The sequence below is a fragment of the Canariomyces notabilis genome, assembly GCF_033297395.1.
Source record: "Canariomyces notabilis strain CBS 508.74 unplaced genomic scaffold N656scaffold_3, whole genome shotgun sequence".
Classification (NCBI taxonomy): Eukaryota; Fungi; Ascomycota; class Sordariomycetes; order Sordariales; family Chaetomiaceae; genus Canariomyces; species Canariomyces notabilis.
This window is the reverse complement of record NW_027041825.1, coordinates 740,580-761,560: the sequence shown is the minus strand read 5'-3', so window position 1 is coordinate 761,560 and position 20,981 is coordinate 740,580. Positions and strand designations below refer to the sequence as shown.

General features: G+C 55.0%; 9 protein-coding genes across 9 annotated transcripts; 3 read left to right on the top strand and 6 right to left on the bottom strand.

Moving 5' to 3' along the window:
* Positions 1–379: 379 nt before the first annotated feature.
* On the bottom strand, positions 380–2,919 carry N656DRAFT_703134 (NADH-quinone oxidoreductase; the record flags this gene model as incomplete). Its single annotated transcript, XM_064811079.1, has 6 exons — positions 380–497; positions 570–2,474; positions 2,542–2,556; positions 2,613–2,664; positions 2,717–2,740; positions 2,802–2,919. 6 exons carry the CDS (start codon positions 2,917–2,919, stop codon positions 380–382), a joined length of 2,232 nt encoding a protein of 743 aa, XP_064673258.1.
* A 597-nt stretch (positions 2,920–3,516) lies between these two features.
* Positions 3,517–4,119, bottom strand: N656DRAFT_795395 (uncharacterized protein; the record flags this gene model as incomplete). The annotated part of the gene is made up of 1 exon (XM_064817405.1): positions 3,517–4,119. The coding sequence occupies one exon, from the start codon at positions 4,117–4,119 to the stop codon at positions 3,517–3,519; it is 603 nt and encodes a 200-aa protein (XP_064673257.1).
* Positions 4,120–5,391: 1,272 nt separating this feature from the next.
* On the bottom strand, positions 5,392–6,408 carry N656DRAFT_795394 (acyl-CoA binding protein; the record flags this gene model as incomplete). Its single annotated transcript, XM_064817404.1, has 2 exons — positions 5,392–6,302; positions 6,393–6,408. The coding sequence occupies 2 exons, from the start codon at positions 6,406–6,408 to the stop codon at positions 5,392–5,394; spliced, it is 927 nt and encodes a 308-aa protein (XP_064673256.1).
* Positions 6,409–7,222: 814 nt separating this feature from the next.
* Positions 7,223–8,551, bottom strand: N656DRAFT_393224 (ribonuclease III). The gene is made up of 2 exons (XM_064809505.1): positions 8,539–8,551; positions 7,223–8,469 (listed from the first exon to the last, which is right to left on the bottom strand). The coding sequence occupies exon 2, from the start codon at positions 8,340–8,342 to the stop codon at positions 7,368–7,370; it is 975 nt and encodes a 324-aa protein (XP_064673255.1). The 5' UTR covers positions 8,343–8,469; positions 8,539–8,551; the 3' UTR covers positions 7,223–7,367.
* A 466-nt stretch (positions 8,552–9,017) lies between these two features.
* On the top strand, positions 9,018–9,951 carry N656DRAFT_775620 (uncharacterized protein). The gene is made up of 4 exons (XM_064814479.1): positions 9,018–9,063; positions 9,120–9,328; positions 9,384–9,439; positions 9,499–9,951. Exons 1-4 carry the CDS (start codon positions 9,025–9,027, stop codon positions 9,516–9,518), a joined length of 324 nt encoding a protein of 107 aa, XP_064673254.1. The 5' UTR covers positions 9,018–9,024; the 3' UTR covers positions 9,519–9,951.
* Positions 9,952–11,164: 1,213 nt separating this feature from the next.
* Positions 11,165–13,783, top strand: N656DRAFT_392144 (ARM repeat-containing protein). Its single transcript, XM_064809503.1, has 3 exons — positions 11,165–12,358; positions 12,425–13,054; positions 13,110–13,783. The coding sequence occupies exons 1-3, from the start codon at positions 11,381–11,383 to the stop codon at positions 13,635–13,637; spliced, it is 2,136 nt and encodes a 711-aa protein (XP_064673253.1). The 5' UTR covers positions 11,165–11,380; the 3' UTR covers positions 13,638–13,783.
* Positions 13,784–14,281: 498 nt separating this feature from the next.
* N656DRAFT_775619 (UPF0061-domain-containing protein) lies at positions 14,282–16,841 on the bottom strand. Its single transcript, XM_064814478.1, has one exon. The coding sequence runs from the start codon at positions 16,543–16,545 to the stop codon at positions 14,482–14,484; it is 2,064 nt and encodes a 687-aa protein (XP_064673252.1). The 5' UTR covers positions 16,546–16,841; the 3' UTR covers positions 14,282–14,481.
* A 480-nt stretch (positions 16,842–17,321) lies between these two features.
* On the top strand, positions 17,322–18,586 carry N656DRAFT_746937 (Aldo/keto reductase; the record flags this gene model as incomplete). Its single annotated transcript, XM_064812934.1, has 3 exons — positions 17,322–17,604; positions 17,674–17,797; positions 17,874–18,586. The coding sequence occupies exons 1-3, from the start codon at positions 17,497–17,499 to the stop codon at positions 18,584–18,586; spliced, it is 945 nt and encodes a 314-aa protein (XP_064673251.1). The 5' UTR covers positions 17,322–17,496.
* Positions 18,587–18,796: 210 nt separating this feature from the next.
* N656DRAFT_795388 (uncharacterized protein) lies at positions 18,797–20,074 on the bottom strand (the record flags this gene model as incomplete). Its single annotated transcript, XM_064817403.1, has 3 exons — positions 18,797–19,588; positions 19,643–19,827; positions 19,933–20,074. 3 exons carry the CDS (start codon positions 20,072–20,074, stop codon positions 18,797–18,799), a joined length of 1,119 nt encoding a protein of 372 aa, XP_064673250.1.
* Between the last annotated feature and the right edge of the window lie 907 nt (positions 20,075–20,981).

Below are 20,981 nucleotides of genomic sequence, written 5' to 3'. Positions count from 1 at the left end.
GAGTTGTATCTTGCCGTAGCCGTCGTACAACGAACCGTCAAGTAACATAGCATCCCTTAATCGATACCTTATGTACAGTATACTCAAATTGAAATCACCCCTACCCAGTACCTATCTGCTCTTCATACTGGAATTTCAAAGGTAGCTAGCTAGCCTAGCTACCCGGTAGCCGCCCATTGACTCCCACTTATGCTTGAACAACAAAACAACAGCAGAAACAAACCAGACAAAGGGAAAAAGGAAACAGAAAAGCAGGTCGCTGTCAGAGGGGGGCTGGCTCAACGACAGACTCACCGGGACAGCGATGGAAGCTATAGACACGTGGTATTCTACTAGCGGTACAACAAAATCTTCCTCTTTACAGGCTCGTTTATTTTGTCTACGCCCCATATGCGACCTGACCCATCGGCCTATCCTCCTCCATGCCAGGCGCCATGAAGTTGGTTCGGGGATCACCCGTCTCCTTGGCCGCCGAGCAGCGCGCCATGGTTGGTGAGCTGAGGTCAGAAAGTCAGACTTACTTCAGCAGCAAAGGGGAAGCTGGGGGATTGCAGCGGGGGGAGACTGACCTTCTTGAAATGACATCAGTAAAGTAGAAGTTCTCTATCACCCTCTTCAGCGGCCTGCCGGTGGCCTTGGCGCCCTTGTTCTGGTCCACCAGCTGCACCTTGCTCAGCTGCGGCAGCGCAACTGGCTCTACAACATCGTACGCAGCGAGGGCCGGGCTGATCTCGACCATCCGGTCCCTGAGCTGGGCTACGTCGTCGTACGGCAAAGGAACACCGAGGAATTCGCTCGCCGCACGGATGATCTTCCAGTCCGTGCGGGCGGCGCCGGGCAGACCGGTCGCGGCACGCGTCATCTGCACACGGCCCTCCGTGTTGACATATGTGCCGGCCTTCTCCGTGTACGCAGCGCCGGGCAGGATAATGTCCGCAATCTGGGCGCCCCGGTCGCCGTGGTGGCCTTGGTAAACAACGAAGGCGTCCTTGGGAATGTCGCCCTCGCTGAGCTCGTCGGCGCCCAGGAGCCAGACGAACTTGGGCTTGGCTTCGAGAATCTCGGGCGACGAGGTGACAAAGCCAACCTCATACGCGCCAGCCCGTGAAGCGGCCCGCTGGAGGACGTTGTACCCATTCCACTCTTCGGTCAAGAAATTGGCCGCGTTCTTGTCGACGAAGCTGCCGACGAGCTCGTAGAAGGCCTTGGCATCAGGATGCTCGGTAACACCAGAGCCCACAATGATCATGGGTCTCTTGGCCGCCTGGAGCTTCTTGCCGAACGGACCAGACAGCGCTTTCTTGAGGGCCGCTAGGTCCGTACCCAGGTGCTCAAACCCAAAGGTAGAGTCCCATGTCTCACCAACGACACCGATCTCGAGGTCTGACCGTAGCCACTGCTTCCTGATGCGGGCGTTCAGGACGGCGGCCTCGTGTCTCGGATTCGTGCCGATCAGGAGCATGCAGTCCGCAGACTCAATGCCCCAGATTCTGGAGTTAAAGAGGTAATTTGACCGCACATCAATACCGTGCGCAATCGGTCGGTTGCCAGACGGCATGTCAAGGGCAAGATTTTCCGAGCCAAGCCTGTTTGCAAGATCCTTCATGGCGACGAGCGACTCAACCTCGGTGAGCTCACCGGCTATGACCTTGAATTCGTGGTCTTTGGGAGCCAGCGTCTGGTACGCGTGAGCGAGCTCGGTGAGGGCTTGCTCCCATGTCGCGGGCTCAAACTTGCCTTCCCTTCGCACCAGGGGGATCGTGAGTCTCTGCGTCTTGAGACCATCGCAGGCGAACCTGGTCTTGTCATTGATCCATTCCTCATTAACGTCGTCGTTGAGCCGGGGAAGGATGCGCATGACCTCTAGGCCACGCGAGTCCACACGAATATTAGAGCCGAGACCATCCAGAACGTCAATCGATTCGGTGCGCTTGAGCTCCCAAGGTCGGGCTCGGAAGGCGTAGGGCTTCGATGTCAGGGCTCCAACGGGGCAAAGGTCGATAACGTTACCGGAGAGTTCAGAGTCGAGATTCTGTTCGAGGTACGTCCCAATCTGCAGGTCATTGCCGCGGCCTGTCGAACCGAGCTCTGGAGCACCGGCTATGTCATTGGCGAACCGCACACATCTTGTGCAGTGGATACACCTGTTCATCGACGTTTTGATGAGGGGCCCGATATTCTTATCCTCTACTGCGCGCTTTCCTCCGATCTCGTGGAACCGGCCACGGTCAGCGCCGTATCGCATCGACTGATCTTGGAGATCGCATTCGCCACCCTGGTCGCAGATGGGGCAGTCCAGCGGATGGTTCGCTAGCAGGAACTCCATTACGCCTTCGCGCGCCTTGTGTGTCAGGGGAGAGTTGGTCTTGACGACCATGCCAGGTTGTACAGGCCAGGCGCACGAGGCAACGGGCTTGGGTGACCGCTCGACTTCGACCAGGCACATGCGGCAGTTTCCGGCAATCATGAGTTTCCTGTCGAGGGATTTGTTAGCGTGAGCGGCGGGAATATGGAGCATCGACGGTATAGCGAGCGGCGTACTCATGGTAGCAGTATCTATCAACGGTCAGCGCAAATCTACAGCAGAGACATGTGCAATTGGCGGGTGTTACCTTGGGATGGTGACGCCGGCCTTTTCGCAAGCTTGGATCAAGGCAGACCCGGCTGCATCACGATCAGCGGACAGACATCAATTGGCACCGTAGTGTCTTCTCACCCTCAATAGAAACCTTCTTTCCATCTAGCAGTAATCAGCAACGATGCCACCAGTCGAAATTGTAGCGTGAGGGCGGCATGCTCACCAATTGTGAGTTCGACCTCCGCAGGTCTCTGAGCTGTCGCCGAAAAGGCTCGGCAGGCCGCACTGGCCGGGTGCTTGCCAGTCCGCCAAGCCGACCGAGCCAATGTCTGCCTCAACATGGTGCCGTCTCGACCGAAGCTAAGGAGGGGAGATGCGAGGTTGAGAGGTTGGCTATCTCCAGCGGAGGCGGCCGCAGTCTTCTTCTGAACGAGCGTCTCCGTTTGCGAATGTGGTGAGGCAAAGTGGACGGGCCACCGGGAAGAATAGCGAGCTAGCAGTCGCTTAGTCGACCAATTATGTTCCGCAGTTTGTAAGCTCCGTCGGACCATCGCGCTCTAAAAGCTTCCTCCATTGAATTTCTTGGACCTCTTTTTCCTCTTTTTTCTTCATTGTACTTTGGGCACTTATTGTAGGAGAATTTTGTTGGGCAATTTGACACTTTCGTGTTGAACTGCTCGTCCACAGAGTCCTCCTCTATCTTGTGCTCTAGATTGAGTATTACGGCTCCGATTTGGATGCATGCGAGAGACCTCTTTTGGCCTCGAGGAGCAATGGTTCTTACCGCCGGTTGCCACATTTTTTCCCCCAGCAGTTTGATTGTCTTCGACAATGAAGCCCTGGAGAAGCGTCTTATCGATCTGGTGCCTTCATGAGCCTGCCGTCCAGGTGTAGGTACTTGCTTCTCGCCAAGGAGTAATCACTGTCGACGACCGCCATCAGAATCCCCTCGCGCTTGCCCGTTCTTCAGGCCGCATCCCCGCCTCGTTGATGATCGCCAGCTCCCGTTCGAGACACTTCGTGTAGTAGTCGGCAATGCCAGCCATGTGGCCCTCGTAGTTACGCAATTCCACCAGTCCGTTCTCAATCAAGTTGAGCAACTGGATCACCGTCCTGTCTCTCAGCGGCATATCCGGCGGAATGGGACGCTGCGTGTCTAGCTGCGGTATATCCTGGATATTGTAGTCCATTCCGGGTTGAGCCTCCGCTTCCATGCTGCTGATAATGGCGTCAACTTCCTCCGTGGGCAATCCAGGTCGAATCTTTGGTTGGCCCTGTATCGCCTCCGTGGCGGTTGCCTCTTCTATAATGCGCCGCTTCTCCCGCTCAAACATGTACATGAGGTTTTCCTTGACGCCCTCGCGATTGTAGTCGATGGTTTTCAGGATCCGCTTGAGCCGCTCAACACGGTCTCGTGGCGGCTCTACCTTGAGAATGTCGTCCTCATGTGGGACAAAGATGCTAGGTGCGATATGCTGCAAAGGCGGGATCTTGGAAGCTGGCGGCCTCTGGCCCGCCGGGCCCGGGGTTTGCTGCGACATCGTTAAAAATTAGGCCCTGGAGAGTCCGTCAAAGGACGATTTTGAGTAGCCGGGCAGTCCTGGAGTCCAATGAGATGTTCCGGGGTTTGGCGACGAGGAGGCTGACCTGATGAAGTAACCCCGCCGGCTTTCTCTTGAGTTATCTCAGGCATCGGCATAACCCGGATGATCCAGCAACGACTCAACCAATGCTCGACCTTCCGCAGCGGACCCCTTATACTTCGTACTTATGCAGGTGAGGCTTGAATTGGCCCCACTTGCTCATTTGCTCAGCTCAAGCCTTGAGTCTTTTCCTACCCGGTAAGCTACTGGATCATCGTCAAGACAGCGGTGAAGAGAAAAGGCAGATTATTTGTTTGGTCTAGCGATTCTGGCAGCTTTGTTCTGCAAGGTCTAACATGCAAACATCCCTATTACCCTGCATCGTAATATCGATTTGATCCAACGTGTATAATTTTATACCAGTGGAGGGAAGATGTTTTCCTGTATATCTGACGCGGTTTTGTGGACGCCTTCAACGCCTTCAACAGAATATGGGTTTCGTATTGTGGCCCGTGACTGATCTCCAGGCTGTCTTGCCGTGGCCTGCCATGGCCCTCGGTGCCCTCGCCCAGCCTGGCCGTTGCTCTAAGAAAAGTCATTGTTTCGGCTCAACTGGTCAGGATAGAGCCCTCTTAGTCTTAATATGAGCGCGTCTCTCCGTATCTTCCCCTGCAGGCCATAGTATCTTCCTCTGCAGGCCATAGTATCTTCCTCTGCAGGCCATAGTATCTTCCTCTGCAGGCCATAGTATCTTCCTCTGCAGGCCATATCCACCCCTCGGTTGGCATAGTGTCGGACTGCATAACGGGTTGGCCGGACCCGGCGGTTTTGCCTGCTTGCATACCGCAGAGGCCAAGGTTGGCCAAGGGGACAGTATTATTTCGGATTTCTTGTTATCGGATGTGGTGGAGTGGAATTTGGTGGTCCGCTCCGCAGGCTTGTCCACCGGACCAAACGTTAACCGACCGGTCCATGCATCGAGGTGGCTCGCCTTAGAATGCATTGAGAACCAGATGCTTCACGGATCGTCTCGGTCCCTTTCCTGATCTTTAGAAAGGTGCTCGCCCGCGTGCCATGATGCTGATTCTCGAGGACAGCCAATAAATAGGTCGACACCAGTCATCCTATGACACCCGGGAGGCATCGTCGAAGATTCGGAGCGTTGGCACGCTTTGCCCAGCTTGCGCCTCAGCACGGGAAACAGTGATTGTACCGAACACGGTAGCAGCCTCACCGAGCCGGAAGAATTCTTCTGATGTATTCCCGACCAAGGCTCAGGATTCCTCTAACGTGGTCCTCGAACCGCCTGTCTCTCCTCTTCCGCATCCAGAGCAGCAACAGAAGTAAGATGATGATATCGGCCGTGATGTGCTTCGTGACGACCCAAAAAGCCCAACTAATCCAGGAAAGAACGCTCCGCTCCTTGCGAGACCTCCATTCACGGCCGGTTGCTATCTGTTCCCGCAGCGCAGCGATCTCGGCCGAAAGTCTGACGATGGCTCGCTCCATCCGCTTCGACCGCTTGTCATTCCGCCTCGCGTACTCGCCCGGATTATCCTCTCCCTGCTCTCCTAACTCGGCTAGGCGCCTCTCGGACTCGTCTTCCTCACTCATCGGACTGAGAACCTTCATCGGACCGTCGGCACCGCTCAACGGGGGCTGAAATCGGCGAATGATGCTGCTCCCGCCGCCAACGCCAAAGCCGCTCGCACCCCGTTGTTCGACGCCTCCCGCCCCGCTATGTCCCGATGAAGACTCCGACGAGCTGGGGCTGTTGCTCTTGACCTGGTTCCAGACAAATTCGAGCTCGGCAACTAGCGCCAGGGCGTTGGGCGTATTGGCGTACTTGTGCATCGTCTCAATCAGCGCCTCAACATAGCGCCGCTTAGCTTCTGTACGACTCAGACCCTTCTGGGCATTCCACGCATCCCATTTGTCCTGTTCGCGCACAATGTCTTCGCCGCTGCTGCCCGCACCGGCCGCCGATTCTGCCGAGGGTCGCTCCATGACGCCATCCACGTCGCCTTCCATGGCCTGCTTGTAAAGGCCATAAAGACGCATTCGGTCAGAGGGTGGAGGCCGGGCAGCCCCCGTCTTGGGAATTTTCTTGACGGTGTTGAGAGCATGGACGAAGACTCGGTCTGTTTCAATGAATCAGATAAGAGTATCAATCCGAGCCATGCTCGAGTCAAGAGAACTGCCAAAGTCGCGGTAATATGCCCTATTCTTACCGATTGAATCTGTCATTGTGACCCAAACTTGTGAACTGCCGGTGTGGACAGGATACTACAACTTTGAGTTCAGTCGTGCTCGCGTCTCGAGCGATTGTCGCATTCAGAGGGGCACCTGAGCGTCGAGACACCAAAACTGCGTGCGTTGCAGGACCAACCGAGAAACAAAACAAAACTACTCGACAACAGGTCAAAAAGCTGTACACGCAAGGCAGAGGCTCGCTCTCAGGCGTAAGGTTATTATTTTCATGTGTTCATCTCGCTCAGGGGGACGAAGTCGCGTCGATGTACCTATTCGAGGTGATGTAGCCGCCCCACTGCTGGGAAATGGCTGCCAAAAGGGCAAGAGCCTCGGCAGACTTGCGTCGGCAACAGCCTCCGGGCCCACAATCCAACGCCAAACCCCTGGCACCTGCTTCAGCCTGCCTGGATCACGATTCACGACCCGCTTTTTACTTACTGTCTTTATTGAGAACATCTTCACTATCGGACCATCCACCTTTGGTAGCGAAGACCGTTGCGTTTGTACTTCGTACTTTCAGAAAGCACCCGAGCCGGCCCGCGCAGAATGCAGATTCCGATCCCCAGGACACCCGTCAAAATCTTCTAGTCGTTCGGAGTCAGTACCACATAAACGTGCCGTGTACATTGTCTACGACTCTACCGTAATCAGGCCCGTCGTCTAGGTCTGGACGAGAAGCCGCTCATCCTGGTTGAAAAGTTCAATAAGAAAGGGTAGGACCCTAGGTTTATGCTTTGTGAAGATAGACAAGGCGCCCGTCGACGGGTCGGGCGAGGTCCCGGGAGCACCGGGCTGAGCGGTTTGGCGAGTCGCACCGCCAGAGGGTATGACCTGCCGGGAGGCATCATTTAGGGGGCGCATCAAGGAATTCTTCGGTTTTGCTTTCTTTAATACTGGATGGTGCCTGGATGTGCGTTGCGTTGGGATGCAAGTTGACCGTTTTGTTTGCCTACCTAACTTCCCTTATCTGCCGATGCCTGTGCAGCCCGGGCAGCCATGAACGCCTCCTTCTTGTCTGCATACTTTTTGATCAGCTTCTTATTCCCCAGCGCCATCTGCGCTGCCTTTTGCCCAGCCTCTTTCTTGCCGAGCGCGCTCCCGTAGCCCAGCTGCAATCCCGTCTCGCCCCAGCCGTGGAGGAAACAGCCCACGCAATACAGTGGCTGATTCGTAACGCGGTCTTTTTTCCCATTAGAGTCCAGATCTCTATACTCGAGCTTGACGCCCGGTGCGCCAATCATCCGCTCCAGCACCGACTTTGGGGGTTCTTTCTCGCTTGAGTTGCCCCCGTTCCTCTCCTCCTCGCGGATATGTCTCTCCAATAACGGGCCCCACAAGGTTTTCATCCACTCCGACGCTCGCTTGAAGCCGTTCTCTGGATCAGACAAAACGATAGCGCCAACGTACGCCTCGAAAATGTCACCCAAGACCTTAACCCGATGCTTTGCGTTGGCCGTGGTCCCATTAGAACGTCCGCCCAAGCCGAACTCATCTGGGAAGTTGGCCCTTTTGTCCAACCCATAGTGTCTCGAGAACTTCTCCAGTGTGCTGTTACGGACGAGCATTTCTCGATACTGCGAGCTTTTCCCTGGCTCGAGAGTTGGGAAGGTGAGAAAGACTAACTCAGAGGCGATGACCTCGAGGTAGGCATCTCCTATCCACTCAAGCCGTTCATAGCTTGGATCCATGACGTTGTTCCGCATACCAGAATGCGTTAAAGCCGCGGTCTCTAGCGCTGGATCTAGGACCGCTGGTAGTGGCGGATAGGACCGCGCGATCGCCGACGAAGTCCATTTTGTGATGGATGTAACTGGGCCGACATGAGGAGTTGCTGACGAGGCCGCGTTAATACCTGTGTCTGTCTTTGTGCGCTTGTGCGGTGGCTCTGCTTGTGTCGGCGTCGACCGGCTCAGGTCGCGTTTTGACATAATGATTTGATAACCGGTGAATGAGATTCGACTTTGAAGGGTTTGAGCTCCGAGTTCAATTTTGATGTTCTAGCGGGAACTGACGGTAAAATAGGAGGCCTGGCGGCGCCTCCAAAAACCTGACACCCTAAAGCGGAGATATTAGCTATTTCGCTAAGTCACACGTTATGTGAGAGTTTGAGGCGGGCGCATTTGCGACCTGAAGGAACCTAGGACGAGAGGTCCGAACGATCGTGGAGCGATTTCAAGATGGCCATGAAAATGTAGATCCTTCCCAGCGAACAGCATACCTCTTAGCTACAATCTTCAAATTATATGCGCGCCTAACAAACATATGCGCAAATATCTTGATGAAGAAATGTCTGCTGCCCTTTCCTGGCAATTATGTATGTCTAGGTATTGAGGTGATTTGTCTGTGGGATCGGTCTCCTGTGGTTGTTAGCAGCAGCACTTTACCGGGCGGGGGCACGTAAAGGCCCCACTTTAATGCAGGACCCACTTGCCGTCCAGCAGTGGCAGATTGCCGGCTGCCGCAGAGTGCGCCAGCTACGCAGCCCCACATCGATTGTGATTTTCGATTGGACGCCAAGAAGACATCGCGAACCATATGTGAACGTCAAGCTTTCGCGCTCTCTTGTTGAAGTGCTCCTCGTATTGCAAGCCCGTTCCATGTAGCTGCAAGATGTCGGTTCCTCGCGCGCGGTTGCTGGACTTGCTGAAGGTCTGCTGTCCCTGAAGTACGGGTGCCCTGCCGCAAGGCTAACCGATTGACCTTAGGCCCGATGCGAGCTCTTCTCGACAACGTTCAACCCCGAGGGCATCCGAACCGGCAACAAAATCATGCGGCAGCGACTCAAAGGGCCTGCTCTTGCGTCCTACTACCCAAGAAAACTCATGACATTCCGCGATTTCCAAAAGGAGTTCGAGCCTCTCGGCTTGGAGATTGATAATGAGGATGAAATCGACCGGCTAGACCATATTTCAGAGTGAGTCGCATTCACTCACCGCTCACTCTTCCGGTACCTAACCAACACTCTACAGACTGAAAGCCCGCGGGAAAGGCGCCCCGAAGAAGAAAAAGGGGCCGCCGGCGCCAGGTACGTCTCTCTTACCAGGCTTGTCTCAGCTGCTCGGCGAAAGCTAACAATTGTCACAGATCCAAGGAGGAGAAAGTGATGTTAGGCTCCAGGAGCCATGTATGCGATATGGATTGTACTTTTATAGATTATGGGTAAAAAACTTTATAGATTCCCCGTCTTCTACTTTTCTGCTTCGTTCGATTCCGAGTCCCGTTCTCTACTACTCCTCTATTGTACGAAGGTCTATCTCCGCCGCCCAGCGGACTACATAGAACCGTTTCCTCTTATAGGGCTACTGTCTTATGACTCCATTACACAGTGCTTGCTAGAAAAGGGGTAATTTGCAGAACTTCGAGTCGTATCTGGACGACGACAACCCCAATCCACGATCATCCTGGTCCGTATTATCCCCTCTTTGATGCCGCCTCTATTTGCTAAGCGGTAAAACAGCGTTTGTCCATTGTCCTTCCAGCTCTTTAGATTGGATATAAAGCAGATAGTTTCGTATATTCTTTAGCCCCAAACTTGACCGCTGCCTCACGCTGATTATCTGCCCATGTACGTCGAGATTGAATCCCGAGACAATAAGCCAAATGATACCCCAGATTTCCCGTGCTCAGGAGAGGAGTGAGCACAAGGCAGATTCACGGCACTGCCCTAAGTCGTGATAAGGATATCGGAAGCGCTAGCTTCAGGTCAAAACTTGAACGCAGAAACAGACACGGCCAACAGACCTTTCACTCCATCCACATGGGCTACGAAGTGACTCCGTCCTGCCGCCCTATCTGGTCTTGAGGTTCAGGTATTGTACTTATTGTGCTGATTTAGGGGGTCGGCCCTGGTGATGCGGTCTTAGTGGCAAGCACCTCCCTTCAGAACTCTCTTGAGACTGGCAATTGCACATCGCACTTGTTATTTAGTAAGGTAGGTACCTACCTGATCTTACCTTCCCATTTCAATCCGCCTTAAAGAGGCGGTGTGCGGGTGTTTTCTTATCCTTAGGTCTCGTACAGGGTAACTACCTAACTCGTACTTAACCCCTTATCACATGCGCCCCCTTTTCTGTCACTCGTCCGTCACTTCCAACCTACTGTGTCACTCTCTTCGGACTTGACGGCGCCTTCGAACATTCGATTGAACTAGGAAATTGAACTTCGCAGTTACAGCTGACTTTGATATTCCAGCGCCTCTGTGGTCGCTTGGCTTAGGCAGCTCTTCGAGTCGGTCTCATCATCCTCGGCAAGAGGCCCGTTCCTTCCTTCTACATCTCATACCTTCTCCTCCTTCCAATTCCTGTTCACACCCAGGCAGCCAGCCTCCCCCCCTCCCAATCTCTTCTACCTTCTTCCTCCAAAACTCAGAACTTTTATTTTCTCCAACTCTAGACAGTCGATCTATTTCTTTTCCCCAAGAACACCCGGGCCGTCTTCTCACCGTGTCAACTCGCCATCAGAACTAGTAACAAACTACCCAAGCCTGCATCGACATCACTGCCAGATACAAACATGTCTGCGGCCGGGGCTCTGACTGGCTCGCCCAATGAGCGTCGAACCTCGACCTCCAAGGGTTTCTCGCCCGATGAGAACTCGAAACAATCTGACGAATTCATCGTTGAGAACTCCAGGGTAAGTCGTTTCTAAAGTACCTTCCTCATCCGTAAGGGCACTAGCCCGACAATCCCTTCGATTTCCGCACATTGCGTCCGTTGTGGGCCTGTTGCCCACCGCACAGTCTTCCCGCGTATTGTCCATCAACTGTATGGGTTAACTGTATGGGCTGCAGGACGATGCTGCAGTTTTATCTCTCAAGAAGACTGTAGGTGCTCTTTCGACCTCCAAGCTGGCGAATCAGAGCTGCCCCAAGGTAATTGAATTCATTTCTCGAAACAAGTATCGGACTGATCATTGACAGAAGTTGAAGGTTACACACGACGTTCCCTCCCCCAAGGACTCGTACCTCATGGACAAGCTTTACGCCAAGCTCTCCGAACAGCATGCGCTTCTGCAGCAGAAGACTGAGGCGAAGTCGTCGGATGATGAAGCCCTATTCAACCAAGGCATAAACCACCACTCATCGTCTAGCTCCTTGCCCCTGACCCCCGCAGCCGAGGGTGTCTCTGCACCGTCCGCCCCTACGACCAGATCGGCCAGTGCCACATCCAATGACAGCCAGATTAACAACGAGGAGATCCTGCGGCTCAAGCTTGAGCTTGCAAAGGCCCAAAGCAAGATCTCGCGATTGGACCAGGAGTTGGCGCAGACTCGTCTCACCGGCCAGGACGGTGGGCGCGTCACCCCCTCCCTCATATCCGAATCTGACTTCTCGTCGGCCATGACTGCCCTAGCCTCTCCTCCCGCCTCCCGAATCGTGACTGTCCCCGCCCTTCTTGGTGCTACCAAACCACCGCTCACCCGTGAGCACAGTTGGATGATCCAAGACGATACCCGTTCAGACGCCAGCGATTCTCTGTCGACTGGAGGTTTCAATCGCGCCAGGGGTATATGGGGCAACAACAAGACCGTCCCAACCAGCCACTTTTCGCAGAGCCAAATGATGGGCGATGGAGTTCAGCCTGTGCCCTGGGCCAATAACCGGGCCATCAATCCCAATTATGAACCTGCCTTCGCCCCGCCGAGCGTCGACATGTATCGGCAGGACCGAATGGCGCCTGACCAGGATATGATGAGGCCGACAGGACGACGTGGAAACAGGTATGACAGCAGGTTCGGCCCATCGAACAACTTTGGTGGCGGTTTTGCCGGATTCAACATGGGCACTGGCCAGTATGAGCCGACTTACGCCGCTGGTCTGCAAGGGACTGTAAGCGGCGGCATGGGATTGGGGCTGTACCCTCCTTACCAGCAGCAAGCCGTTGGGACCCCTCTATCTCCGCATGCCACCGAGTTTACTTCCACCGGAGCCCCATGGAAGACCGAGGTAAGTGTGACACCACGCTTGACTGTTCACGATCGCATTGCTGACCCGGCGGTTCATGTTGCAAAGTCTTTGGCTTCCGAGGCACAGACTTATGTATCTCCAACCACAGAGCCACTCAACTACCGTCGTCTACTTGACCGCAACGTCACTTGTGACTGGAAATACATTGTGGACAAGATTGTGTGCAACAATGATCAGCAGGCATCCATCTTTCTTCAGCAGAAGCTCAAGGTTGGGACTCCCGAGCAAAAATACGACATCGTCGAGGCCATCGTTGCGCAGGCCTATCCGTTGATGATCAATCGGTTCGGCAACTTCCTGGTCCAGCGCTGCTTCGAGCATGGCACTCCCGAACAGGTCATCAAGATCGCTGAGGCTATTCGTGGCAACACTCTCAACTTGTCGATGGACCCCTTCGGTTGTCATGTGATACAGAAGGCGTTTGACTCCGTCCCTGAAGACTACAAAGCGATCATGGTTCACGAGCTTCTGCGGCGCATTCCCGAGACGGTTATTCACCGTTACGCTTGTCATGTCTGGCAGAAGTTGTTTGAGCTGAGGTGGACCGAGTCGCCGCCCCAGATCATGAAGTACGTGAACGAGGCGCTGCGTGGCATGTGGCACGAAGTCGCTCTGGGTGAGACGGGAAGCTTGGTTGTACAGAATATCTTTGAAAACTGTCTGGAAGAGGACAAGGTAAGGTCACCTCTGCTACCCGAACCCTTACAAGTTGCTAATGGCGATGTCACAGCGGCCGTGCATTGAGGAAGTCCTGGCGAATATCGACATCGTCGCCCATGGCCAATTCGGCAATTGGTGTATTCAGCATATCTGTGAGCATGGTGCTCCGGCGGACCGTAGCCGCGCGATCGACCATGTTATCCGCTACGCGGCCGAGTACAGCATGGACCAGTTCGCCTCAAAGGTTGTTGAGAAGTGTTTGAAGATCGGCGGCCCCGAGTTCCTGGGACGATACCTCGATCGTGTCTGTGAAGGCCGGGTTGACCGTCCCCGGATTCCTCTAATCGACATTGCCAGCGACCAGTACGGAAATTATCTGATCCAGTACATACTGACTCATGCCAACCCCCAGCATCGAGAGATCGTTGCCGCTCATATTCGCAAACACATGGTGTCTCTGCGGGGGTCCAAGTTCGGCTCGCGAGTTGGCATGCTCTGCACCAACCACGCCGTTGCAACTCGACCCGGCCCTGGGGTCGGACCGGCAATGGGGGGTCGAATGGGACCTGGAGGCCGCTTTGGCGGCGCCTATCGCTAGGACTCGATTCCATGTTTCCGCAAAAGCAACACGCTTTCAGCTGGAGCTTATGCATCTTCTCTTGTCACCCTGCAATGATTTTTGCGATCGAGTTCACCTAGACCATATGAGACTCGGTTTTACGAAACATCTTCGTCAGCAGCTAACCTTACAAATCGCCCGACATCCTACACTCGGGAGGCTACCGCCAATCCGAGTGCTTTGGACACTTTATGATTATGGTTTTGCAATATCAACCGGTTGCGGCCCGCAACCTGCTGTGGAGGAAGGCTTCAATCTGTCATGTCCAGATCTAATGAGGACAGCGACCAAACCCCCTCTCCCAGGCGGGCCGCCTGGCAATTCTTTCCAACCCTAGTATAGCTCGGAGGAATTGATTTTGGCAGACGCGGGCAAGGAAAGCTGGAGCGGGGAATGTGGGAGGTGACGGGTTTGGCCAAATTGCGATGCTTATGGTGGTACGTGGGGATAGGGTGCAGACCGATGGGCAGAGGAAGTGCATGCGATAGATTACTCTACCTTGCCTATGTATAGAGATAGTTCAAGCCCATAGTCACTCGTTTAGCAAGATAAACTCCTAGTTGCGGGCACGATTTGCTATGGTTGTGTGAAGGATCAAGCCGGTACGTTGACATTGCGAAAGGAGCAGAATGCCCTCTGGTCGTCGAGTAAGTCGGCGGCTCCTGAGGGAGATGCAGTTGTCTAGGAGAAACGATCATATCTCGACCACAGAGGTGAATCATTAGTGCAGTACAAGCATGAAGATTACATCTCATCTACTTTTGCTGTCCTCTTAACTGCAAACCGAGCAGGAAGAGAAAAGGTTAGGGAAACCATCAACCACTTAAGAACTACAGCTGCACTGTAGAGCCCTCTCTGACCTAGGCACATCGCTTGTCCACCGCACCTCCTCTTCCTTGTCCCCTTGGTAGGGCACCCCGTCGAACGTCCGGCCGGCCCAACTGTCCTCGAAGGGGTGCAGCGCCAGATGCATGACACGCTTCAGAATCTCGCGCTCGCCGCCCTTCTCGACGCGCCGGATCACCTCGTCCAAAATCCAGCCGCGCGGCACAAAGTTGGGGTTGACCTTTTTCATGGCCGCCATGCGCTGCTCGTCGGCCTCGTCCGAGACGGCACAGCCGCCGCTGCCGTCGCTGCTGCCCCACGTCTCGAGCGTGCCCCAGTCCTGGACCACGCGCTCGCGCCAGACGGCCAGCCAGTCGGCGATGCGCTTCCGGGCGGCCGCCTCGTCTTTCTGCGTGGCGGTCGAGCCTTCCTTGTAAAAGAAGCGTGAGGCATGGGCCAGGCGGTCCCCCTCGGTGGCGATGGCGGACACGCGGAGTGAGGACAAGCGCCGGAAGAAGAGGTGGAAATCTAGCTCGAGCGCCTGCAGTGTGTCGAGTAAGGGGGAGAAGAGGGTGTCAAAATCGGAGGGGGATTGGGATTTCAGCCCAAGTCGGGCGGTCATCAGCCGCTTGTACTCGGCCAGGAAGACAGACTTGTACTCCTCGCCAGCCTGGTTGATGAGCTTCTCGGCGCGGGCGACGAGCGGCGGCGCTGTTTTTTCGGTTATGCCTGAACTGACGAATGTCGGGTCGTCGCAGCCCGGCCCGGAGCCGATCAGCTCGCCGAGGGCTTCGCCCAGCCGCACCAGGTTCCACCAGATGATGGTCGGCTGGTTGCGGTAGCTGTAGCGCAGTAGGAAGTCGTCGTGGTTGGGCGTGTAGCTGGGGTCGAAGTTGTCCATGAAGGCGAAGGGCCCAAAGTCGATGGACAGGCCGAAGATGGAGGTGTTGTCGGTGTTGAGCACGCCGTTCATGAAGCCGTAGGCCTGCCACTTGGCGACCGTCAGGGCGTTGCGCCGTATGATTTCCCTATACAGGCGCATGTAGCGGTTCTCTTCGGCGCCTTCGGGGCCTTCAAAGGCGTCCTTGGAGATGTTGCGGGCTGGGTCGGGGGTTTGGGAAGGATCCTCTGGGTTTGCGAGGCGACCCGGGAGCTTGTCCCAGCCGCCAAAGACGTCCTCGGCAATATAGTCTGCTAAGCGTCGGATCAGGTCCCTCTCCCCGCGGGCACGGAGAATGTCAAAGTTGCCGAAGCGCAGCCAGGACTGGGCGAACCGGACTACGATGGCCCCGGGCTCGATCCGCTCCCGCCGAACCTTGCTGTGAGGCAGGAGACTGATGGCGAGCGCCCTTGTGCTGGGAATCCCCAGCGCATTCAGTGCCTCGCTGACGACAAACTCGCGGATGCTGCTGCGCAGCACGGCCTTGCCGTCGGCGAATCGGCTGTAGGGGGTCATGCCTGCCCCCTTGAGCTGCACTTCGTACCGGACTCCCGTGTGCGGGTTGGTGGCTTCAAACAAGCTGATGGCTCGCCCGTCGCCCAGCTGCCCTGCCCAGTCGCCGAACTGGAAACCGCCGTAACACTGGGCCCAGGGGTAGCCCGGACCCGAAAGTGTCTCTGGGTCCCAGCCCTGCAGCTTGTTCCCGACCACGGTCTGCTTGAACTCGTCCGTGTCGGCCTCGGACAGAGCCAGGCCGAGATCGCGCATGGCCGCAGGAGAGACGGCGAGCAGTTCCGGGTCCTTTTGGATCTCCGGCCGCACCCAGGTGAAGATGGCGCCACGCACCTGGCGTGGCCCGATCTGGTCGCGGGGCGTCTTGTGGCTGTCAGCCGGGGTCGGGAAGAGCGGGTCGGCGGGAAGTGAGGATGTGAAGTGCCATGATTTGGGAAGCGCCGCAAGGGTCACGCCCTGATCAGCAGGGGATTGTAAAGAGGAGTATGGCGAGGTGTTGTTGACAGCGGCCATGGCTCCGGGATTACTGAAGGATGAGAAGGATCGACTCAGAGGGCTGCGGAAGTGTTGGGTCAGAGCGAGACACCGGGCTGCGGGCTGAAAGCGCATGAGGCGGTCGCCGCCGTCCTGATCGCGGTGTGGTAACCGTTCACAGGGCTCAGGTCAGAAGGGAGATGTGACGCTGGGAATCGGGGCCGTTGCTTTGCCTGGTCTTCGGGGCTCAGTGCGGAGAATCACTAGATATGGCAGCTATGTTGCAGAGCTAAGGTTAGGGGGGCGGCTACCTAGTCCATCAAAATTTCGCGACTATATCTATCAAATATATTCCCTGAAATGCAGCGCATGTCATGGCGGAAGTAGCATGTTCGCGGGGGCGGGGTGGCGGTCCGAAGCGGCAGCCGGAGATGTCGGACGTCATCGGAATTTGTTGCATGGGTCAAGTCGCTCGGCGTAGCGTAATTTTGAGCACCAGCAGAACGGTAAATGCGGGAGAGTTTGATGCACCATGTCTAAACGTTACCAACGGTCTGTCAGGTGGCAACGACCCTTTCGCCTCAATGGCATTCTGAGTACTTACACGTAGCGGATTATGTTGCGTTGCAGTGCTATGCATACCTGACCTGAGCTTCACTATTCGGATTGTATCATGGATGTAAAGGAAGCAAAATAGGAAATGCATTCTTAGGTATTCTCAAACTCACTATACCTTTAAAAGGCAACTATTCAGAAGTCCCGTCCCAGTGCACGCTCGAAAGCCTCTCTTTTTCAGCGCCCAAGCTCCCTGAAACATTGCGTCATACGCTGCAGATATGATGCCCCGCAGGCTTGGAACCCACTGTGGGTAGTGGGGCCGTCCCCGGTTTCACGGAATGGCACCGATGCCGGGATGTCGCGATGCACATGGCATACATGATGCACCGTATCGGACGCAATCCGGCTCTCAAACGGGTTTATCACCGAGTTTGGCCCCAGACACAATAGACACAGGCATCTCAATCCAAAATTATCACAACTCAATACGATCAAATATCGACAGCACCATATCAGCCAACGCCAACCATGAATTCCGATACGTCCGGATTCAAGCCTGATGCTTTCGGCACTCTGCCGAAACAACAAGAATATATCCCAAATCTGAAGCTGAGTGATGGGAATGAGATACCAATGGTTGGTCAAGGAACCCAACCGGATCCATCGCCTACTACTTACGGTACTGGTACTAATCGACATCTTAAGCTCGGCTATGGGCTAGGAACCGCCAACTCCAAGCGCGGTAACAAGGACGAGCTCGACCAAAAGATCGTTAATGATACCCTGACAGCCATCAGGAACGGCTTCTACCACCTTGACTGCGCTGAGTGTATGCCTTCCCTCCTCATTTCCTACCACACTCCTCACTAACCCGTCTACCCTCGTTTTCAATCAATCGACAACAGCCTACGGCAACGAACGCGAGCTAAGCGCCGCCATCGCGCAGTCCCCGGTCCCGCGCTCAAAGCTCTTCATCACCACCAAAACAAGCTGCCGACCAGGGGAGTCTGTCGAGACGGCCTTTTCGCGCTCCCTGTCCAAGCTCGGGGTGGACTATGTAGATTTGTATCTGATCCACAGCCCCTTCTTCGCCGAGTCGCCTCGGCAACTCCAAGAGAAGTGGGCCGAGATGGAGGCGCTCAAGGACAGCGGGCGTGTCCGTTCCATCGGCGTGTCAAACTATCTGCGGGAGCATCTCGAGGCTGTTCTGGAGACGGCCAAGCACCCGCCCGTGGTCAACCAGATTGAGTACCACCCGTATCTGCAGCACACGGGCGGCCTGCTCGACTTCCTCCGGGAGAAGGGGATTGCCGTTGAGGCATACGGGCCTCTGACGGCGGTTACCAAAGCCGCGCCGGGGCCCGTCGACCCGATTTATGAACGCTTGGCGGCCAAGTATGGAGTGTCGTCGGCGGAGGTGGCCCTGAGATGGTGCCTGGATCAGGGGATCGTGACGCTTACTACCAGCGGCAATGAAGAGCGGTTGAAGAACTATCAGGCCAAGTTGCCCATGTTTAAGTTGACGCCCAAGGAGGTGGAGGATATCGCCGAGGCTGGGAGGAAGAAGCATTATAGGGGGTTTTGGAAGGGCAAATTCGACGAGGACGATAGGCGTTGAGGACTTTATTCCATTGCTGAGAGAAATTGGTACTTCAGAGATCCCAATGATCCCACTGAGCGGAGTTATGGTGATAGCGAAACACAACGCTTGGCTTTCAAAAAGGTTCGCAGGAGGGTGGGACAGATATCACAGCCTCAGTCTGTGGAATCTTCTGTGGAATCTTTTGTGGAATCATTTTGTTGTTTGCCTTCTAGACGAGGGGACAGCTCATAATTCGTCATCCGACTCAGTTTCACTTCCGTCAGCTGGCGAAGGACTGGTTGCCTTTTGTGTTGCCCTCGGTCCCCTCTTCGGCGGATGTATGGCGACGTCTCTGTCCTTTGCAGCCTGGCTAGCCCTTGTCGCGTGACCTTTCGGCTCCGGTTTCTGCGCCGGCTTTGCTGGCTGCCGCGATTTCCGTGGTAGCGGCGCTGGTTCCTCATCTTCGTCTGGCTCACTGCCGGTCGCATCGTCGTCCGTAGTTTCACGGTCCTCTGATTCGTTGCTTTCCTTGGATTCTTTAACGGGCTTTTCGTTCGAATCAACATCCATCTTGTCAACAGCCATCTTCTCAAATCCATCATCCGAATCGGATGAGGAACCCCCGCCGGATGCGTCCTCAAGGGCCTTGCGTTTTGAACGCCGAGAAGCAGCGGGCTTTCGATTCTCCTGGATCTTTGCTCTTGCAGCCTGGGTAGCCTGAACGGCAGCAATCCTTGAGGGGTCAACGTGAGCAGTACTGAGCAGCCGCTGCTGCTCGCGGATCTTGACTTTCTTCTCGTTCAAGAGAGCACAGAACTTTTCTAACATCTCGGTTTCCCTGGCCTTCTTAGATTGCGTGAGCTCGTCCAGCTGGTTTCTCAATTCAGTGATCCGGGTTTCTAGATCCGATACTTTAGCCGTTTCGGAGGCTAGGCTTTCCTGGAATCTCTCTCGTTCTAAAATCGCGGCGCCACACCAGTCAAACAGCTGAATAGCTTCATCAGCCTTGTGGTTGAGTGTGATACTCCCAAGACGTTGCTACAAGGAGGATTAGTTTCCAACATTGCCGGTATTGGGCGATATGCGGCTCACATTGATGCCGGCGACGCGTCGCCTGATGGTGATGGTAATTGACTTGCCAGGATTTGCTTCCGCGCCTGCCTCAATCCCCTCGATGGGTTGAGCCTGTAGTAGCAGGGCCTTCAGGATGTTCTCCCATCCCCCCGGCGAGCAGGGGCTGCTGCTAGCTCTCAGTTCGCCAATACGGTCATGTCTTACTATAATGCGAACGACGTATTAGCTTCTCTAGGCCAACAACACACTGGAAACGAGGCATGATCCTGGATGAACACGGGAAGCTCCGCTGAACCGGACAAACTCACACTTGACCACATACGGTTCCTCGCCCTCCGTAGCCACAAATTTGACATTGAGGGGCTTCGATCCCGACGGCGTGACCTCGCCGAGTACGTAGGTGCCTTCCTCATCAGTCCGCGGGATGCGGATGATGTGAGATGATGCCATGGTACGCCGGCCGGCTGAAAACAGGTATGAGGGCGGGACGGAGATGATCGTCAGGGAAGATATGTTTGATTGGAAATATCTGGATTTCTTTGAACGGACCGCACTGGATGGATGGACGCCGCTGAGATGAAACAAACTGAGATTTAAGGAGCACTATGCTAAGAGTCCAAGGTAATATGCCGGCGGTCCCACGGCTTTAACTTCCAAGACTCCAGGACCAACAGTACGGCGCCGGTTGGAAGCTGGGACCTTGAGGGATGCGGCCCGGAGCACACGAACCGTCGAATGTTAGGTAAACGGGGATCGGGAAGTTTTCTATTTTCGTTTGACTCGTACTGTGGAAGCAGGATGGAAAGAAATGAGATTGCGCAAGCTCAAATCCATTAGATTCGAACAATGCGACAGGTGGCGTAATATGTATGTAGTCGCACCAAGAACATGCCAGGCAGCAGCAGGCAATTCGAGGTTCAAGTCTGAGGACCCTGCGTAAGTAGGCAGCGCAGCTTTAAAGTCAAAGAGAGCAATGACGATAACGAGAGCTGCTGTATCCAACGTGCGATGCGGGGATTTCCATTAAAACGGTAACGTCTGTCCTGCGACGACCCCATGGGACTCCGAATCCTCGCGCTAAGAGATTGAACGATCAGTTATTAGTATGCTGGTTTACTTGTGACACTCTTGGTTCAATATAGTTACTTATCATTACATCTAAGCCGGCTTCATTGGAGATGCGCTTCTTGGTTCCAAGGGGCGTGGTGAATGCTAAGACAAGCGACCTATCTTATTGGAAATGCGGGGTGAGGGCGCGTCTTCGCGTCCACTACAGACGCGACTCCACATCAACGTCAAAGTGCTCAAGCATGGGCTGTACAGGCCATGGTAACGTTCAAGATCAGTTACCTTTAGA

Coding starts and splice junctions, on each gene's coding strand:
- N656DRAFT_393224 (XM_064809505.1), bottom strand. CDS start 8,342: ATGTCAAAACGCGACCTGAGCCGGTCGACGCCGACACAAGCAGAGCCA.
- N656DRAFT_775620 (XM_064814479.1), top strand. CDS start 9,025: ATGTCGGTTCCTCGCGCGCGGTTGCTGGACTTGCTGAAG. Junction 9,064..9,119: donor GGTTGCTGGACTTGCTGAAG/GTCTGCTGTCCC, acceptor GATTGACCTTAG/GCCCGATGCGAGCTCTTCTC. Junction 9,329..9,383: donor CGGCTAGACCATATTTCAGA/GTGAGTCGCATT, acceptor AACACTCTACAG/ACTGAAAGCCCGCGGGAAAG.
- N656DRAFT_392144 (XM_064809503.1), top strand. CDS start 11,381: ATGGACAAGCTTTACGCCAAGCTCTCCGAACAGCATGCGCTTCTGCAG. Junction 12,359..12,424: donor GAGCCCCATGGAAGACCGAG/GTAAGTGTGACA, acceptor CATGTTGCAAAG/TCTTTGGCTTCCGAGGCACA. Junction 13,055..13,109: donor ACTGTCTGGAAGAGGACAAG/GTAAGGTCACCT, acceptor GCGATGTCACAG/CGGCCGTGCATTGAGGAAGT.
- N656DRAFT_775619 (XM_064814478.1), bottom strand. CDS start 16,545: ATGCGCTTTCAGCCCGCAGCCCGGTGTCTCGCTCTGACCCAACACTTC.